This window comes from Rhopalosiphum padi, chromosome 4 (genome assembly GCF_020882245.1).
Source record: "Rhopalosiphum padi isolate XX-2018 chromosome 4, ASM2088224v1, whole genome shotgun sequence".
NCBI classification, from domain to species: domain Eukaryota; kingdom Metazoa; phylum Arthropoda; class Insecta; order Hemiptera; family Aphididae; genus Rhopalosiphum; species Rhopalosiphum padi.
Genome location: NC_083600.1, coordinates 21,571,809 through 21,592,081, shown reverse-complemented (window position 1 = coordinate 21,592,081; position 20,273 = coordinate 21,571,809). Strand labels below are relative to the sequence as shown.

Genomic DNA, 20,273 nt, shown 5'->3' with positions numbered 1-20,273 from the left:
CTATATATACGCTTACATTATTATGATAATTAGCCAAAAAGCCATGGGAATAAAGTTCGATTTAAAAAGTTGAACAAAAAATCCCGATTAATTTTTTTCATTGTCGAACAAAGATTCCAAAAATACAAATTATTCAATTTATAAAATAATTAAAATATAATAGAGATTAATAAAATATTATATTATAATTATATAGACTACATAATTAATATTATTATTTATAAGTCACGTGAAACTATATACTTTATAGTTTTATCAATTGATTTTTATTTGTATTTTTAAACTTGAGTTTTCGTGTTGGACTTATACTTTTTAAATCTTTACATGGAATAATATAGTATTTGTAAATTTTAGGTATAAAGAATAATAATCAAGTATAATATTAAATAATAAAGATACATTATAATTATTTTTTTAAATTTTAATTTGGTGAATTGGACAATTTGTAATTCGGACTTATTGTCCCACTCAAAAAATATACCCAGACCTTTTTCCCAGGATTCGTTATGTATATGGAGCCATAGAGAATGCTATATAACTTACTTACTATTGATTTGCTATACGGGTAACAAAGATATAATAGTTTACTTATGAAATCCAGTAACGTAATTAGACATCTGGCACACGTTTATCAGACACGAAATTACATTTTTTCCGACAGCTGCGTACCTTGACTGCTATTTGAATACATAAATTCGTCGAAAGTCATTCAATATAATATATATTATTATATATTTACCATATATCAATTTTTTTTTTTTTATAAATAAATTGTTATAATACGAGTATATATAATAATATAACATCGTGTGGGTATATAAGTATATAACTATGATATAGCTATGTGCATATGTATTTTGATATATCTATATATGCTGCACTTTCTCCTATTTATTATAATATTATTTATCGCGATATCGTCTTTGCTCGGTAGCTCCCGCGGGCAACCGGTCGTCATTCGCACATTATATACATGCAATATGCATAATATATATATGTACATTATAAATAATATTATTGTGTCTACGAACGGTTAAAATCTTCCTTTAATGATTTTCAATAGACGGTGTAATCGTCATCGTGTAGGTCTAAACACAGGAACACATACCAATTACGAAACGTTGCACGCGAGACGATGAAATCGAGGCTGCCGAGACAGTGAGACCTACATATATATATGTATATCTATAAATATGTGATCCATTTTCGAATATTTATATGATATATTATTATCGTGTTTATTAAACAGATAGTTTATTACATCTTAAACGTGATGATATTACACATGATATATTAAAATAATAAAATATACAGTTAATTATTGATAATGGTATTATACTCATTATAGAAAAATATTTGTTTACAATTATTATTTTTTTAGTTTTAGCAAACGATATTCGAAATAAGAGTTGTATTGTATTATATTTTATATTAGTATAGATGTAAGGGTTTTAATTTCTGGTAGAACACGATTGAGAACGGTCCTTATCGGCCGTATCTTTTTTAATAACACGCGATTGGGAACGTTTTTACTTAGTAACTTTTATGCAACTTTGCTGAATTAATAAAAAATAAAAAATAGTATACCTGATATTAAATTTTAATATGATATATTATTAACATTTGATATAGATTTTTTTTCATTTAAAAAATGCACAAATATCGATTATTTGTCAGTTTAACATACAATTTAAATTTTTTGCCCAAATACTTATTTTCAGATAATTTTAGATACCTCGTGAAGTCATGATTTCTTTAGTTTGCTAAAAGAATTAATTGTAGAAATAATACGAATAATACGATCATTGTCTTTGCTGGCCATGGTTTTGATGATATTGTTTTCGATTGATTTCGTTATTGTCGCGGTTTGTGTTTGAGTTTTCTTCAAAACCAGATTCACTCATGTGTAGAAGATGCGTGCTAAAATTTAGATAAACGACAACGTCGCACGGAAAATCGTTCTCAGTCGTGTTATTAAAAAATTAAAACGTCCTCAATCGTATATATAACACCGTTAATATCTCCACTACTATATAGGAAAAGCGTAACTCTCCAAGCCTCACCCTACACGTGTTTAATGTCTATATATTATTATGAGGGTTTTATAAACCACTTGCTATAACTTTATTTCCATAGTTATGTCAACCTTATTATTATGACAATAATTCAGTATGCACCAAAACAAGCAGCATTTCCACGGGCAATGTTATATTAAATAATAATATTATATCACGTACAGGATTTTTCCACGAAAATGTCTATACACTATAACAGTATCGTGACCTATGAATAAAGTTCGTACACGCGTTCATATTTCATAATATGTATGGTATACACTTGGGTCCGACCACATTGCGCTATCGTATTATAATCTATCTCAAACGGTGGTCCACGATACACGTTAATTAATGAATCTGCCGTGCCCGTGTTGGTATAATAATATATTATAGTATAATATGCAAATATGCAATATGTATACTTACCCCGGAGGAGTGTATCGAAAAAGAAATGAGTGAAACACAGTTTTCTGTGTACTTATATATATATAGCCATACAAACAGTTTTATACTGTTATAAATAATAACATATTCAACATTTGCAATATAATTACGCACGGCGCGACGTTTATAGACCGTGCAAATTGAATTGAAAAAATACAGTAGAGGGCCTTCTCTGATGATGTATAAAAAATGTGCGTATCTCGGCATATTAATGCGCCAAAACCCTCCACTCACCTCAAACGTGTTATAGCAAACCAGCAAATATTTCATGATAATTATATTATATTATGCACAAAAATAAAGCAATTCTTCGACAGAATAACCAAATAGGGACTTTAAATGCTGCTAATAAGTAAAAAGTAACAAAGTAAGTAAGGGTACAAAAATCGAGTATGTTACTTATAATATTTTAAATACAATGTATACGCACAGTCAAATTCTTGAATTTTAAAAAGAAAAAACCGCATTTACTATTTGGGCGCTATTTCATAATTATTGAACGTCCTCCGCGGAATGAGTAAGTAAATATATAGGCGGCCGACGAGCGATGTAACCCGATCAACTGTGGTACTCACGGTTTCTGGTGATGCTGCGACCACAGTCACACGAACACCGGTAGTCATAGTTGGATACCACTAAATCGTCTATATTCCATAAATAATTATTATATTTGGTATTTATTTTAAACCATCGTGGATTGTATTATTTATTCTCATAGTATCTATGGAAAAAAAATAGCAATTTTTTAGACACTCGGGAAATCTAGAATTACATTTAACATTAATTAGGTGTTAATATATTTATACATTATATATGACATTAACATTATACACACACACCCACGCGCGCGCACACACACACTCACATATACTACATGTGTGTGGAATATGGAAATAAAACACGGATATCGCCGTGTATCTGTATTTAACTATTACAATATATGTAACACTTCATTAGACAATCATCATATACGTACCATAGGCATACGTGCATATGAAAATGAAATAATTATTCTGTACACTTTTATATGAGAAACGATTCGTTACACTTCGCAATGAACTCATATATATATATATATATATGCGCGCTCGCGCTTGTGTGTGTTTGGCGTACGTGTGCGTAGATGTGAATGTGTTTATAGGTAGGTATATAAAACCGATATAATATGGAGAAAAAAAATAGACTAAAAGACTGGTAGAAATAAATTGCGCTACAATAACAATACGAAGGGTTACGTAAAATATTACATAGGGTTGATGTAATTTGTATTCGTTTAAATATAAAGTGTGTATGCATTACCGCAATTCTTTTGATCTCTTTCATGCCATTATTATCACGGTGACTACTACTGTATCATTGATTAAATGCGCACACTGTAAACAAATGTGAGTTTAATCACAGTATATAATATAACGCGGTGCAAAGCCACCCCTCGTCGTTATGTATTTGTCCGTCAACTCCCAAGTCCACGGAGATGAAATAGATTGTAATGATTTGGAATTAATTTTTTTTTACACTCTGGTAAATAAACTTAAATTATTATTCTACATGTATAGTGTATATACATATATATATATATATATATATATATATATATATATATCCTTATAATATAACGTCAATTAAAATTACACCGTCAATTTCCATTTTATATAGATAGGCGGAAACTGCAGTACTGCTGTTATTTAATACGAATATATGACCATACCTATACAATATAGTATATAATAATATTATGTTTATTATAAACTATTATAGTATATAAGTATAGCGATATTATCGAAGTAGACAATATATAATATATGACGTGTGTACAATATTGTTATTTTTTTAAACATCTAAATAAACTCGTGGATGTGATCGTGAATGGTCACTGTGGCCTGCCACGTTGAATACCTATTGATGAGATTCAATTAGATACACATGTATATATAATATCTGAGAGGTAACGATGCACAAATCATAATAAAACATAGAAAAAGACTACACCGCAATACTAGATAATATATTGCTGGGGGGGGAGCCACGCGGGGAGACTGGAGAGTTCTATTTTGTTAAGTAGATTGGCGGCGATGTCGAATTTCATTGAGGCGGAAATTTAGTAGGGGTCCTGGTTGAGTGATGAAGCGAGTGATTCCGGAAGCATTGCACGATATTGTTCTATTTACTATAATTTACTAACGTTAGAAAAATATGCAAGTGTGTGTGTGTGTGTGACAGTGTATGTACAGTAAAGTTTTCGTTGACCATATCATATATTATCATTGTTTAAAATAAAATGTATTTAATTAAAAAAATATATTCCTATTATTAAAGACTAGAATTTAATTGCTGCGTTCATGCTTAGTTCAATTCAAGGAATGGTGTCTAATTACAAAAATAGCTATTGGACCTTTTGTACAATAATAATTATGTCAAGAGGAAGAGTTCATTTGATGTCGGTTTTCAAAAAGGTTTTCGCTGAATTGAATCCCGGCCGAGTATATATAATTGGAAAAAAATCGAATTTCAACGAGAGAACTAGCAAATGCACTTTTAACCTCCTCGCTCACTCTCTCTTTTACACTCTTATGGTTTTATGCCCCTACTCGGCAATCGATATATCCAAAATATCAAAAGGAATCGACCCCGCAGCGTTTAATATTGAATTTTTTTAATGTAAACGATATTATAATATTTTAATATATGCTGAAAAAAATGAATTTGGTGGTTAAATACATTTTATAAAATACGTGCATATTATACAATAAAATTACTTTAAAAAATATGTTTACATAATAATATAAATACGTTATTACAACCAAACTGTAAAATTATCCAATAATATATTAGTGCATTATTGTAAAGGAACTTAGCTCTACAATAATCATTATACATTTTATACTACTATTTAAAGACGCATAGAAGTCATATATACATATTGGTATTAATCAATAATACTTCTTACATAATGCATTTCGTTTTTAATACTCTCATTACTCTGAATATAGCTGCTCTTGCAAACTGCAATGGTCATACACTTATATTAAATTATTATTTTTAGTCTTCAATTCGATAAAATATTTTATTATTGCATTGAGCTTATTCAAAGTGGAGCAGAGAGCTGTATATTTTCATCAATAAAAATTTTTTATTTTTATTTTAAACAAATATTTTTTGTACAGTTAGTAAACAAGATTTATCTACTTATTGCAATAGATAGTTGATCGCATTGATTACATTTTAAAGTAACTATTTTCAACTCTTTTATAGTATTCTAAATGTGTGCTATTACTTGTTTTGAACAAAACCTTAGCCATTTTGAATTTTAGGTTGACCTGGTTTTAATATAGATGAATTGGGCATATATGACAACAAAAGTACAATTTATTTCAATGAATTGTCTTAGAAATACTTTTATTTTACTTTTTAGTTTCTAATCCATGTATAGCAATTGATCGCTTTATACTGGTACACAATTTACATAATTTGTTTATGTAGTTATGTAACTAGTTTATTAGTTAAAAATAACTAGTAATCAAATTATTTATAAAATATAAATTATAAGTTATAACTTTTTTTTTATAATATTCTAAAAAATAATTATAATAATATGAATTACTTTAGTAAGATATAGGTACTCTTATTCGTTTTTAAATAAAAGCCAATTAAAGTCGTGAAATTACATGTAGATAAGTTGAAAGTTATTAGGTAGGTACTAAAGCCTCTTTGTTATGTAAAAATTATGTTGCGCTTTTATTTAAAAATAAACTTATTATAATTATAACTTATTATAATAAGTTTATTTTTAAATAAATTATAACAGTTTAATAAACAGTAGTAAACATAAATATTTTTTACTTATTTTATTGAATTGCTTATCTCGTTACTTTGGTTTTTTTCATGCAAGACTGCAGTAGTATACGACTCTTTTAAATGATTTATATTTAAATGAATAAATAACAAACGTGTGACTTTATAGTATTCAAATAACTTATATTTAATACATAAAATTAAATTTCATATAACATGTAACATGTTTCTATTATAAATTTGTATACAAGTATATTAAAGTTTATGAGTATTAGATTTTATGAACATTATTATACTCAATATGTTAAAAACTATATTTATAACTAGGGATGAATTAATTGTCTAAGAAAAATCGTAAGAAAACGAGATTTTTCCCCGGTTCCTGAAAACATAAGAATAAAATGATTTTTAAATAATACATTTTATTTTGATAAATACATAGAAAAATTAAAATCATTTTATAGAATTTAAAAAATCGTGATTAAAAAAAGACAAATAGATAAAACTTTATTTTTAAATGAAAACAATTTTATGTATTTTATAGTAATATGATCTGCAAAGAACGGACTAACTTGAAATTACAGTTTTTTCTATAAAAGTAAAGCCGAGCGTTGAATTCTGATTGCACCATCGTTTTTAGCATAAATAAATACACAAGTTAGAAAAAAGGGAGCAGTCCAGTTATGTAGAATTTAATGTACTTATTATTATATGCCGTTTTAACGCAATTATCAATACAGATATTTGTTTAAAAATTATTATTATTATCTAAATGTATTTATTTTTAAATCTTAAATTAATACTTGTTACTACAAGTCTTGTGGACAAAATATTCAATATATTTTGTTGCTACGAATATAATTTTTTTTTTAGTAAAATTGTATTTTCATCAAAATTGCCCAACCTTTTTTAAAGTTAGCCTTAACATTGTTTTTATTAAAAAATTGATCCCAAAAATATAGTTAGAACTTCAGAACATAATATCTTATTTTCACTTGTTTTTGTTTTACTCTTAACAACAACTTATATAGACGTCTTCAATGTATATATTATTGTAGAAAAGATTTCGACTTATCAATAAATATTCGTCACGGAGCTTTTAAGATATATTGCATTAAACAAATATAATACCTAGTACATTGTACGTCTGTATATTTTATACAGTACCAACTACTGTAGATTCTCCTGACTATTATTATTTTAATCTAACTTTATCAATTATTGATGTGTGTACTAGTGATGATGTACACGCGCGAGTACACCTGCACACTGATGTACATATTTAGGCAAAAATTATATAAAACCTGTATTTCCTTTAGATATACACTGTGCACTCGTGACTTTATTGAAACAATGATAATTATTACATGTTGACATTTTGTTAATGAGTAAAAAACGACAGTGTAGTTATTGGTTTATTCAAAAATAGGTATTTTAGGTATTTATTTTATCTTGTAATATTTTTTTGTAATTTTTAATGTTTGTTACAAATGTTATAAGTTATAACGTACTTATAAATTCTTAAGTAAAAATGTATTAAAAATCCATCAACTTAATTGCTCTACATAGCAGTCTACTATAAATAATGGTATATAATGGTTTTTTTTTACGAAATCGATTAAACTTTAATTATCAACCTTGGATCTCAAAATTCATTTTCTCGAAAAATACTTTTTACAGCGAAGCAAATCATTTTAATTTAGTTCTTGAAACAATAGATAATAATAATACATACATTGTATTTTCATTTGTTTGAATTTAAGTAAAATTTCTACTTTACCTGATTTATCTATGATTTTAAAGAAAAAATACTTCATATTGTATAGAGCAATACCGCAAAGTATATTCCACAAATTTCACTAATCCTTTTTAATATAGGATAAAATGATAACTGTTATAAAAGTATTCATTGAATTTACAATTATTTTAATTTGTCATACATTAAATAATAATTGCATTTCTATAAAATATTTTTTTATCTTAATATATGTTTATAAGATTGATTGATAAAATTAAAAATATATTTTCATTTGGTTTTTTTTACTTAAATTTTTGTTATTTGAAAAAATATACTTACATGTCGACTTTAGTTGTTGAAATATTTTAGTTTTACAATTATCTTAATATGGTAATATAGGACATTAGGTGCCTATTGTGCCTAATTTTTACATTCTTACTATTTTTTGTGATTTATTATATTAAATAACATAATATGTAACCCCAATATTTCTTCTACGATTTACTAAAATTTACTAGAAACTTATTTGAACTTATAAATTATAATTAATAAAGCAAAATGCCAAAAAATTATTTCCTGATCATATTGAACGCAAACGCTTGTGCTGCAGATTTAGAATAATTTAAAGCTGTATAAAAATAAATTAAAATGTATTCATTATGAAGAACAACTATAGATATAAAACTATTATATAATAATTTACAATTACAATAAATTATATTGAATACATTTCACACGTTAGTAATGACTATAATGAGGTATTATATGTATAGATACGTATACAGTGTGTGTTCGATTCCTTTCTAACGTGGAAAAAAATCTTCTCGTATTATAATAATAGTTTTGATTTAAACGTATCGTTTTAGCCAAAATCCAATATATTCGATTCGCGGTGCGCTCAACTCAAGTGTAAAAGTGTAAAATGCGAAATTGTACAATAAACTCGTATATATATAACGCGTGACGTAGTGTTTTGGACACATAGACCGTATACGCCGACCGTATATACTTGATAATATCATTATATGGCGTGTCGAGTTTATGTATAGTATATGCGACTGTATACTACAATATATATATATAATAATATATAAGCAAACAATCTCACTCGTCACATAATAATCATAATAACATAATATGACGATGTTTTTAATAAACTATATATATTATAGCAACTTTTGTAAGCAAACGTCGTGTCACAATATTATGGTAAACATATAATAACATGGTATAAATATTATATAAGGTATAAACCGCTCTTCCCCCAACCCTCCCCCCACTCATCATTATTCAAAACGGTAACATTATTATATATTGCGGCGCGGGTTACATTATACGCGCGCCGCCGTGTACCGTATAGTGTGATGCGCGCGAGGAGAAGATGAATTAAAAATAACGCGATCGCTGCAGCTGCATCTGTTTCGCCCTGTACATGCACTCGCCGCCGCCGCCGACACGCTCGTAAGAGGCCAGACGCGCCGATAACGCCGCCGTGCAATGCGTGCGTTTGGGACGACGGTTGGCGGCGAGACGAGTGGGTGCGATGGCGAGAACGGGTACAGGCGGGCCGCGGCGGCGATCGATCAACGAAATTCTTTTTTCGCGGCGGCGGTGGCGGCGGCCGTTTAATTTTCGTCGGCGGCGGCGGCATTTTATTTTTTTTCGGTTACGCACCGGACGCCGCGCCGCCACCCGCCGCCGCCACACGTTCCTTGCCACCCGCTGCACCGGCCCCGCACTTCCGTCGCCCGGCAATGCACAGTCGCTGCACTCACTTCACCATCGCCGCCGCCGCCGCCGTCGTTCCGAACGTTTTGGGGCGGCGTCGGCCAGAGAGAAGATGCAAATTCGCCGGGAATTTTATCGACGTGGGCCTACGCCGCCGCCGACGCCGCCGCTGCCGCTCGCTATCGGCACCAGACGGCGGCAGCGACGGCAGACGGGTCGGCGGCGGGCGGTGCGTGCGCGGGGCACATGCAGTACGAGACGACAAAGAAAAGCCCAGCTAAATTCGGCAACCACGCGGAGCGCAACCCCCGTCGTATGTATATATATGTATGTACGCCAAGCCTATGTAATACATAAATTGCAGTATGTACATAATATACATATAAATACATCCTCCTGCTAATACCGCCGCCGCCACCGCCGCTGTGACCCTTCAGAACAATGTCTGAACGAAAATATATGTATACACTATGTAATATATAATATATATTATATATACATATTTCATGCAAAAAAAAAGAGAGGACGACGTATCCGAACAAAGAGGGTTGTCACGCCGACGACAAAATAAAAAAAAAAAGAAATGGAAATTTTTCAAGAGAGAAACTGTTTTAGGCCTATTCGCAAAAACTGCATACCCCGAAGATATAAAAAAAAAACGAGAATCGTTAGCGGTCTGTCTGGGACGCACCCCATCGCATTTCGTATTCGGTCGGTCCATTAGATACGCCCGTTGCAAGAATGCATACAAACCTATCAGAATCGTCATTTGGGTGGGCATAGAGGGGAGAGGGAATTTTCTTACTTCTAATTTTAATTGCCTATTTAAATATAAGAAATATATGTGTTAATAAAAATTTATTAATATATTATTATATGTTAAGTTAATTTAGTATTTTTATTGTTTGTACTAAAAATATAATTATTCTGTAGCTTTTAGTATTGTTGTCTATTGTATAGTAGATGTAAGTATTAAAATATTTTGACGTTAAAATGTATTGGAGAAATTACCCGCTAGAACGAATAAAACAAAACTATGCATATTGGCGGAGGAGGAACAAACATCTATTATTTATAAAAGGGGTTATATCAAAAATCCCCACCTTGTCTAGTAGAACCCGAAAAGATGGATAGACATCGCGTGTATTCTATAACTCTTGTATATATGTTTGACTAATATAAGTGTATATGCAGTATAACACTATAACATAATAAATATCTTTATATTAATATTATTATGAATAATGATCGACGTCCTCATATTATTATTAACGTAATATACATATAAGGCATCGCATGGATATGTTTATCACCACCTGCGTATAGCTGCAGTTATCGGCGCATATAAGTTATAAATTATAATACTATTGTAAGTTCCCATAACATTTTTCGGATCGCATGTAAGGAAGCACCTATATATACATTTATTATTCAAGTAAATATAAATACGTTATAAGGTCTGCCTATATTTTGTCTAAAACGTATATGTGCAATATGAAAGCGATAATATACAGGAAGTGTATCGCGTCGAATTCGTTAAAAATACGTAAGTATATATACAAAGAGCGAGTATAGTGTCTATACACAATACGATATTTACATATGTAGTGCCTAAGTATAATGTATATTAACGAGGGCGGTGACGGGTCGGAAAAAGAGCGCGCAAGACGCGACGCGTTTTGGGGATTCGGTTTTGTGCAATGTATTCGTTTTTCCCTCGAGTGCATTATCGCGCAGACCGCCGACGCCGCCGCTCTCCCTACCATTCCGGCCTCCGCCGCCGCCACCACCACCGCCGAAGCGTATAGGCCACCGCCGCCGCCGCCGCCGCCGAGTCGATAAAAAACGGCCTCGTACGCGCGTGTGTGAAATAAGTTTTTAAAAAAGCGGTCGTGTATATATACGTGCAGCGGCGTAGAGACGACGGTATTTTGGCGTGGCCCGGCTAGACCCGAAGTATTGATTATCTTCCCCTTTTTTTTTCGGTTGCTAAGTGATTATAACAAAAAAAAAAAAAAAAATTCGGCCGGACGAGAAGGGGAACGGAAAAAGGCGGAAGTCGATGGTGGCCGGCGGGGGCGCCCCCGTACACTCGGCGTACACACATACATACACCATATCATGTTATATATATGTGTGTATATGTTCGGTTGCAATGTATACTGGTGGGGAACGAATGCAACTACGTGTTGCATCACGACGTGCCAACCCGCCCGCCCGGCCAGTCCGCAGACTCGTGACGTCACTACCGAAGAACGCGTCCGACGAAATACACACATACACATATACACACACACACGCGCGCGCGCTCAGATTTAAACACATACACGTACACACACACACACACTTACAAACGCATACACACTGACTTACAAACGCACACACGCGCGCGCGCACACATGCATATACATGCACACGCCGGATCACTGGCGCGCGGTGTTGTAATATACTACGCGACCGTCCGCCGTGCGCGCGTACCGTCGTCGTCACCGTCACCGTCGCCGTCGTGTGGCCGAGTATAGAGAGCCGCGTGCGCCGTCCCGCCAATTATTGATACGCGCGCGCGAGAGAGAGTGTAACGCGCTCGTCGACGACGACGACGCCGACGACTGCATACAACTGCACAGTGCACTTTAATAATAATAATACACGCGTGTACACGGGGTGCGATTACGCCGCGCGGACGATGCAGTTGCAGCGCCGCACGGCCGTCGGATGCGGCCCGTGCCCGGCCGCGGCGCACGACCGTCAGGCGGTCAGGAAACACTTGCGCCGGTGGTCACACAACATGGTGCTCATCATCGGTAAGTACGCAAGCCCATCATCACTAACGCACGTAACTCACGACGGCTCGACGAGCGTTCACATAATGATATATTATTACACACCTATATACATCGTTCACAGTGTACCGTGTGTGTGTGTACTGTTAGTACCTATGACCTGCCTCAACGCGATCCGCGTTGTAACGTATTTTTATTTTTATTTTTATCTTGTTTTTCTTCGCCGCGACGACGATAGTAATAATAGTAATAATAATAATATATCTTCTGCGGCGACGACGACGACGTTTCGGCAACGAAAATCGATTATTTCGTTCGGCCCGGGACCCTCTTTTTTTCTCTCATTTTTTTTTTTTTTAGGCGTAAAAAACCGCGCACGCACACTGGTCAATCCGAGTAGGCCGAGGGTAGGCGCGCGCGATGTGGTCGAGGAGGTGGCGGCGCGGCAGTAGCCGTGTTGTGTGTGTATAGTGTCGACAACGCCGATGGTGGTAGTGGTGATGGTGGTGGAGGTAGTGATGGTGGTGGTGGTGGTGGTGGTGGTAACGGTGATGATAGTGCCGGTGGTGGCGGCGTCGACGACGACGTTGTCGGCGTTGAAGTCAGGGGTGGGGGCGGTAACGGCAGCGGCGGGGTTTTATAGGAAATGCACCGTGGGCCGGCGGCGGGGCGGGGCGTGAGACAAAAAAGACTTGCGGGTCGGGGGTGCTGCCGGTGCCCCACCGCTCCCCGCGCGAGAGTGGTTCGGCCGTCTTCGGCGCCGGCCGTGCATCGGACGTCTTCGTGATTCCCTCCTCCGGCCCGACGGCAGCGTTTGTTCGGACGGGTGGGGGCGGGCGGGTGTGCGTGTGTGCGCGCCGGGCGGCGACGGCGAAATGCAGTTTTTCGACAGCCTAATGCATGTTGCACATTTCGTGTTCTCCAAGGACGACGGCCCGACCAACCTAAATGAGCGGTCCTCCTGCATTCAGATGCACTGTGCTCGGATGCACCAACGGGCGGTCGCAACGACTTCAAAATAAATTTATTACCAATCTGTTTAATATTTTTTTTCCGTTTTACTCCTTTTATTTTTTTAATTTCAAAAATAAATTTTATAATTATCAAATTTTTTAATTAAATTTTTTTTTTATTATTATTATTATTATATTATTATCGTTATTATTATTTATTCACAGTGTGCGTTTGTTTGTGCTCGTGCGATTATATCAGTTCTAAGTAAATAATTAATTATTTTCGTTTCGTTATAAACGTATTAAACTCGTGTTCGACGAGTTCGTGTTCGTATTGCCACCGACAAACGACTATTATTTGGACACCGAATTCTCGGCAAAACTCAATTTTTTTTTCGTCGCCTCAAACTTGGCGATCCAGAGCGTTCAGGCACGGTACGTTTATGATTTTTTATAAATTTGTTTGACGTCGTGATTTTAGGTCAACCATTGTTTAAACCGCGTCCTTAGATTAGGTCACATTTATTAGGCGTTATTGAAATTGCGACTGACCTCTCTCTCTCTTTCTCGTCGAACAACGTTAAATAAAATTAAAAAACATATGTGATTATACTAACAGTGTAATTAATTTAATTATTTGTGTATACGTGAATATTTAAATAGTCATATAATTATCACCGAATTTGTTACCAAATCTCTCTCTCTCTATATATATATATATATATAAAAGCATGTATAATATATGTATGCATAATGTCTCGAGTGTGTTGTTTATTTAAAAACGATTAAATTCAAAGTGCTGTTTTCGTTACAGCGAATCGTGTAACTTCGTCACCACGATAATTTTATAACACGAATAATTAAAGTGCACACACACACAATAAGTGGTTAGTCGTTTTTATACAGTTCTTATTATTATATTATTATGTTACAATGTAAAACTCGCACGTGGATAAAAACGGTCGTTTAAAATAACAAAAAAAAAAAATAAAAAAGTATGTTTGTATGTACCAACAATATGCGCTAGGGGTAGGGGTCTAGTATGCAATAGCAATTATGCAAATGGATCGCCGCCGGACGAAGGGGCCCCGTGATTTGCCGGTCATTAGCCAAATTAGATTCTATAACGTTGCCGCACGAAACGTTTTCGCACGGTCCAATCGGTCCATAATAATCATTTTTCACGATTCCTCTGCGATTTTATTCGTATTTTTCCATTTGGCAAACGTGTATGTAATATGTATTTGTCCACCGCGGACAAGCATTATTATTGTGTAAAAACGGTCAATGCACATAACTAACCTTACGCATACACGGTTCATCGTATTATATATTGCTGCAGTAATGAAGGAAAACAGCCCTAACCCGGCTCGACCAATCGATTTCTTTCCTTTCGTGATTTTGTTTTTGAGCACCGTTGTAGGTGTAATACTAATAACAATACGGTGGGTTCGTGCGATGTCACGTGACGGGGGAATATAATATATTATATTGTACTACACGTATACGGTATGCCAATAGACACGATAACTTGGAATCGGATATGTGCTAGATAGAACAAAATACCCTCCAAAAAACCTGTTTCGCATTATGTATTTTTTTAAGTATACCTACGCGTTTATATTATAGTTGTGATTGTTGTAAATACACTACAAACACATAAAGTAGACACTATCGGAGAGAGAGACGTTACATATCATAACATTTCCGATGACATATATTATTTTTTTTCACTTTAATATTTTGTGGGTTATAATATATTATAATATAATAATATACTAAACTCGTATTTATCGCTTTGTTCTCAAGTTTTTATTTTTTTTTTTCGTTCGACCGTAAACTGATTAATAGTTAAAAAAAAATAGCACACAGACAACAAACGACAGTTTTTCAACGGTTATCGCAAATTGTCCGCCATAATCGACTATTCCATGTGTACGTATACACACACACACACACACACACATACACAGCCACCTCAACAACCCGTCATCGTCGTCGGGTAAAAATATTATAACATATTATATACATACATTATATTTTTATAATTATTATTATATATACATACACATTATGTTACCTAAATAATTATTTTATAAATAATAATTGTAATTACATATTATAATATTATTATACTTACATATTCGTTCATTTAAATCCTCAATGGTTTTGAAGGCTGCGTATAGATAAATGTTTATAAAGTTGTCGATTGCTTTGATATCATAATTTTAATACAGTTCTCTCTCTCTCTCTCTCTCAATATATCTATCTATCTTTTTATATATAATATACATTACACATATTATATAGCTGTCTGGTTTAAAACAATAATTTACAAATTGCCCCACTCCTCTGCTCCATATATAATACACGTAATAATATTGTATGTATAATTTATCGTCATAATGAGTAACGCCATTTCTTTTTTCGGTTTATAGTTTAAATATTATATGAATATATGTTTATTATTGATAAAGAATTTGACCTGCCTGTAGCAAAAAAAAAAAAAAAAAACCGAGAAAACCTGCTGATAACCTTTTACCAAATAAAAGCTTTATATACCATTCTGTTCCTACGCGCGACGACGACGTGACCTCAGACCTATGCGAGTATACAGCACCAATATTGCTGTGCCCCTTATAACAAGTCCGTGATCAATTCGAAATAACATTATAGATTATACACATTTCAATGCAGTATACATTATTATGCTATCCGATTACGTACTCGTAAAATCCAGCATTTTATTGTGCAAAACAAACCTTACGTTATTCGTTGGCATCAATAAAATACACTGCATGCGGACAAATCACACGAAACAGCTGTGCCAACTGACCATCATCGGCGTGACAATATGACACGCGTATATGGACATGATATACGAATTTTATGTGAAACATTTCGCACTAACTGCATTTGAATATGTGAGTATAGGTAGGTACCTATACTCGTAAAGTGTATATAATATATTATATTTTAGGAATTGATATACACATGACATCTATAATAAAGTGGTGTACAGCGCAATTGCATTATTACCGTATAGGTATCTAACAAAATATAAATGTATTGTAAATTAATGAAAATTCGCGCGTATTGTATAAAATATAGTCATTATTGTAAATGCATTTAAAGGCCAAAGGGTATACGATTATATATAGAGTAGATAAATATACACAACTAACACAAAATAAACAGTATATTATTAGGTATTTATACAAATTTAAGCAAAAAACCATGAAACACAGTAATAATATTCCGACTCATTTGAAGTTCATAAGAACAGTTTTATATAGCATAAAGACGTGATTGTAATTTTTATCATATTCTAAGTGTTTCGAGAGTCTTATAATATACAGTATATACAGTATATATATATATATAAGTACATTTATTATATAAATTCCGTTTTATAATTGTACGATTAAAATATTAAAAAAATATGTTTGAGTTTTATATAAGTTGAAAGTGAATTTAATTTTAACAATACAAACAAGCTCGCGAATGGTTTTTTAGTTGAACTCACTGAATTATTTGCATTATATATTATATTATATATACATAGTTAAACGACTATTCTTAAGTCAGGAAAAAATCATATAATTACGTAAAATTTACGAGAGGAGCTGCAGAGTAGGAATTTAATAAGTAGCCGCAAGAAGGAAATGTAAACATTACTTCAAGGTATAATATGCGCATATTTATATAGGAATAATAACAATTTATATACTATATGTATATTATATTTTTGAATAAATAAAATCGCAATGAAATTGGCCTCTTTAAGGTGTGATTTGACGTTTTGAATAGTGTAGATTGAAGCGCAGATTAATTTATGCTTTTTTTTTTTAATGATCAACGCAAACGGTGTTCGCCCACTGACCACAATATAATACATATAGCCATATAGTACACCACATATACATATAATAGAATTAATTGTTGCACACTGTGCATGGCCGTAATATATTCTTGTATAGATCGTATATTTTTCGATCGCACAAATAGCAAACGGTTACGATCATCAATGAAACGCTCACGCCCGACAACAACATAATAACATAATATGTGCGTCCTTATATAATACACGTTTTTCTCGGGATTCGATTATTATTTTGTAAACGTTTGTGTTTCTTTTCCGAAATAAAAACCGCGAGTAAACCGATCGCGTACACGCAATAATAATACAATAATACACGTCTATATACTGAATCAAAGTGAATAAAAAAAAAAATGAGGATAAAATATTATATATACTGTACGGTCGGCCGACCGCGCGCGTTTTCCCGGCGGATTCGTGCCAAAAAATGTGACTCATTGTTTTTAAAATCCTCCGCGGGCACGGGAATTTCGAAAAAAATAAAGTCTCTAAAAAAAAAACAGATAATATATTATATACGCGTGTACAGTATGTTCAAAGCAAACACCGCGTTTGCGCGCGCATCACATCTCTATATCATCATATGAAATTTTCAACGACATATATAATAATATTATATTATACAATATGTAACCGCGTTAATTATCGCGCGCACATTATCCTTATTAATTATATTATAATAATAACGTATTATACGTATATATATACGCAGTCATCGTTGTCACCCCGCTGCAGGTGTAAATATTATACCTATACATATATATATATATATAGTGTGACTGTTAACTACTGTATAGACGCGCGTGTATTTCCTTTATTGCCGTTTTTCGTATAAAATAATGACGATGGCCTAAATATAATATACTATAATAATATTATATAGCGTCTCGTTACGCACGATTCAAAGTTCGTGACGTTTATATAGCGTCTCCTCCGCGGAGAGACCGCGCGATAGACTTTCACATATCGTAGTCGGTCGTAATATATATATATATATATACCTATATATACTACACACACGCGCGCGCGCAGATATATATATATATATATTATACTATGTATAGGCCTGCTGCAATACCGCGATGAAAACTCTGCACAAATCGATTTGTTTCCCCGAGATTCGCGAAGATAACGTACTTGTCATTTATACACGTAATACAATATATATGTTTAACCGATCAATGCGCGCAATGTACCTATATATGAGTACCTATAGCATAATAAATTGTTATTATTTTTTTTTACTAATAAAACGTAAAATTCGATAAGTTTCTGAAAAATAATTGTTGCCAATTGTATAATTTTACTGCAACTACACACACATCGTGACGCGTATGTATTATAATTATATACGCTACATATACTGTAAGTATAGTATAATTTCTGGTAAAATTGTCATTTTATATAGTGAAGTAAAACCAAACACGGTAAATTATATTACGATTGCAGATTTATTTCCACATTTACTATATATAATATACATATAACTCGTTTTTCAAGACGAGAAAATTATATTGATTGAAGTAGCTGCAGGTAGGTAGGTATATACCTATTCTAATTTCGTTCAAGTGTATTACCTGTGTATGTTATTATTGCCTATTGGTACATGCTCGTTATGTATATATAAATATAAAGCCAATACGTCTATTAATCTATGTCCAAGATAAACTGTATTACTTTACAAATAATACTGCAGATGATGTGCCTGATATAGGTGAATATATACTATAACTAAACGATGTTGCTCCGTGTAGGTTAGGTTAGGTACAATATTTTATTTATAATGATATATTTTAGACTGACATGCTGTTCATACAGATACATATACACACGTCATACATAAATGCGGTTCTGCTATAGATCTCCTCTCACAATTAATATACATTTCTGTGAAAGAAAAAAAAGTCACTTGTTTATAATGTCATATGTATAGTGAAAATAATTTTGCATACATAAAATATGAAAGATAAGATTATTTTTGTGAGAATTTTTGAAAAGTTAATAACGTATAATATTTTAGTCCTTCGTTCATCGGGGATGTCGGCTTGGTTAAATTTATAGTTTTGCAAACGAATGTTATTTTATTTGGCTCTGAATAGTTTTTATGTCAAACATACGCCTTCGTACATTTTTTTTTTTTTAGGATTTTTTTTTCTATTAGATAATAAATGCTGGGCTTATACTCGAGAACGACACATTTGGTAAACCGCGTACAAACGTCATGCGTGTGCGCGTGCGCAATGAAAACAATATATACGAATCGCTGCAAATTTTTAGCAGTTTGATATGCCATTTGTTTTTAATTTGCAAACGGCGTTTTGAATAAAGTATATATTTATTATATTATTATTATTACTATCATTTATTTGTTTCGCGCATCACACCACTGATGCCATAACAGTATGAACGTTAAACGACCGCGAGTGTCACGCTGTATATATACAATATTTTAATATCATATGAACCAGTAGGTGTACTCCGCGTATTGTAATACGATGGAGTCAATATTATTTTTCATAATAATAATATACATTCGCGTTGGACTACTCTGACGGTATTATTATTAGTTAATTCGAAAATATTGTAATATTCGAGTGCAATGACATTGTAAAACGACAAAATACTACTAAACGCTTATATTATAAAATACCGCGCAGCTGTTCCGCCGATCAGACAAAAGTTCAACATACTGTTATCGTTTAATGATGTTATTCGCTGGGCAAAATGAACCTTATCGCATTTGAATGAAGAATGTCCGGCATATGAGTATGTATAATATTATAATAAATATGGGTGTGTGTATGTTTGCGTTACCGTTTATTTGTGCATTATAAACGTCTATACAATGTGTTATGATTTTAAATAATTATATATAATATATATATATATGTATTATTA

The 20,273-nt window shown here is 32.9% G+C and overlaps 1 protein-coding gene across 2 annotated transcripts in view; it reads left to right on the top strand.

Moving 5' to 3' along the window:
- The first annotated feature begins 12,200 nt into the window (after positions 1-12,200).
- Positions 12,201-20,273, top strand: part of LOC132928343 (mushroom body large-type Kenyon cell-specific protein 1) — a 38,469-nt gene continuing 30,396 nt past the window's right edge. Inside the window, exon 1 of one of the 2 annotated variants that reach the window (XM_060992937.1) lies at positions 12,201-12,563. In XM_060992937.1, coding sequence (XP_060848920.1) covers positions 12,446-12,563 — 118 coding nt within the window. In that variant the 5' untranslated portion in view covers positions 12,201-12,445. Of the gene's footprint in view, positions 12,564-13,442; positions 13,931-20,273 lie in introns of those variants that run through there. The other variant, XM_060992938.1, reaches the window with a different exon arrangement.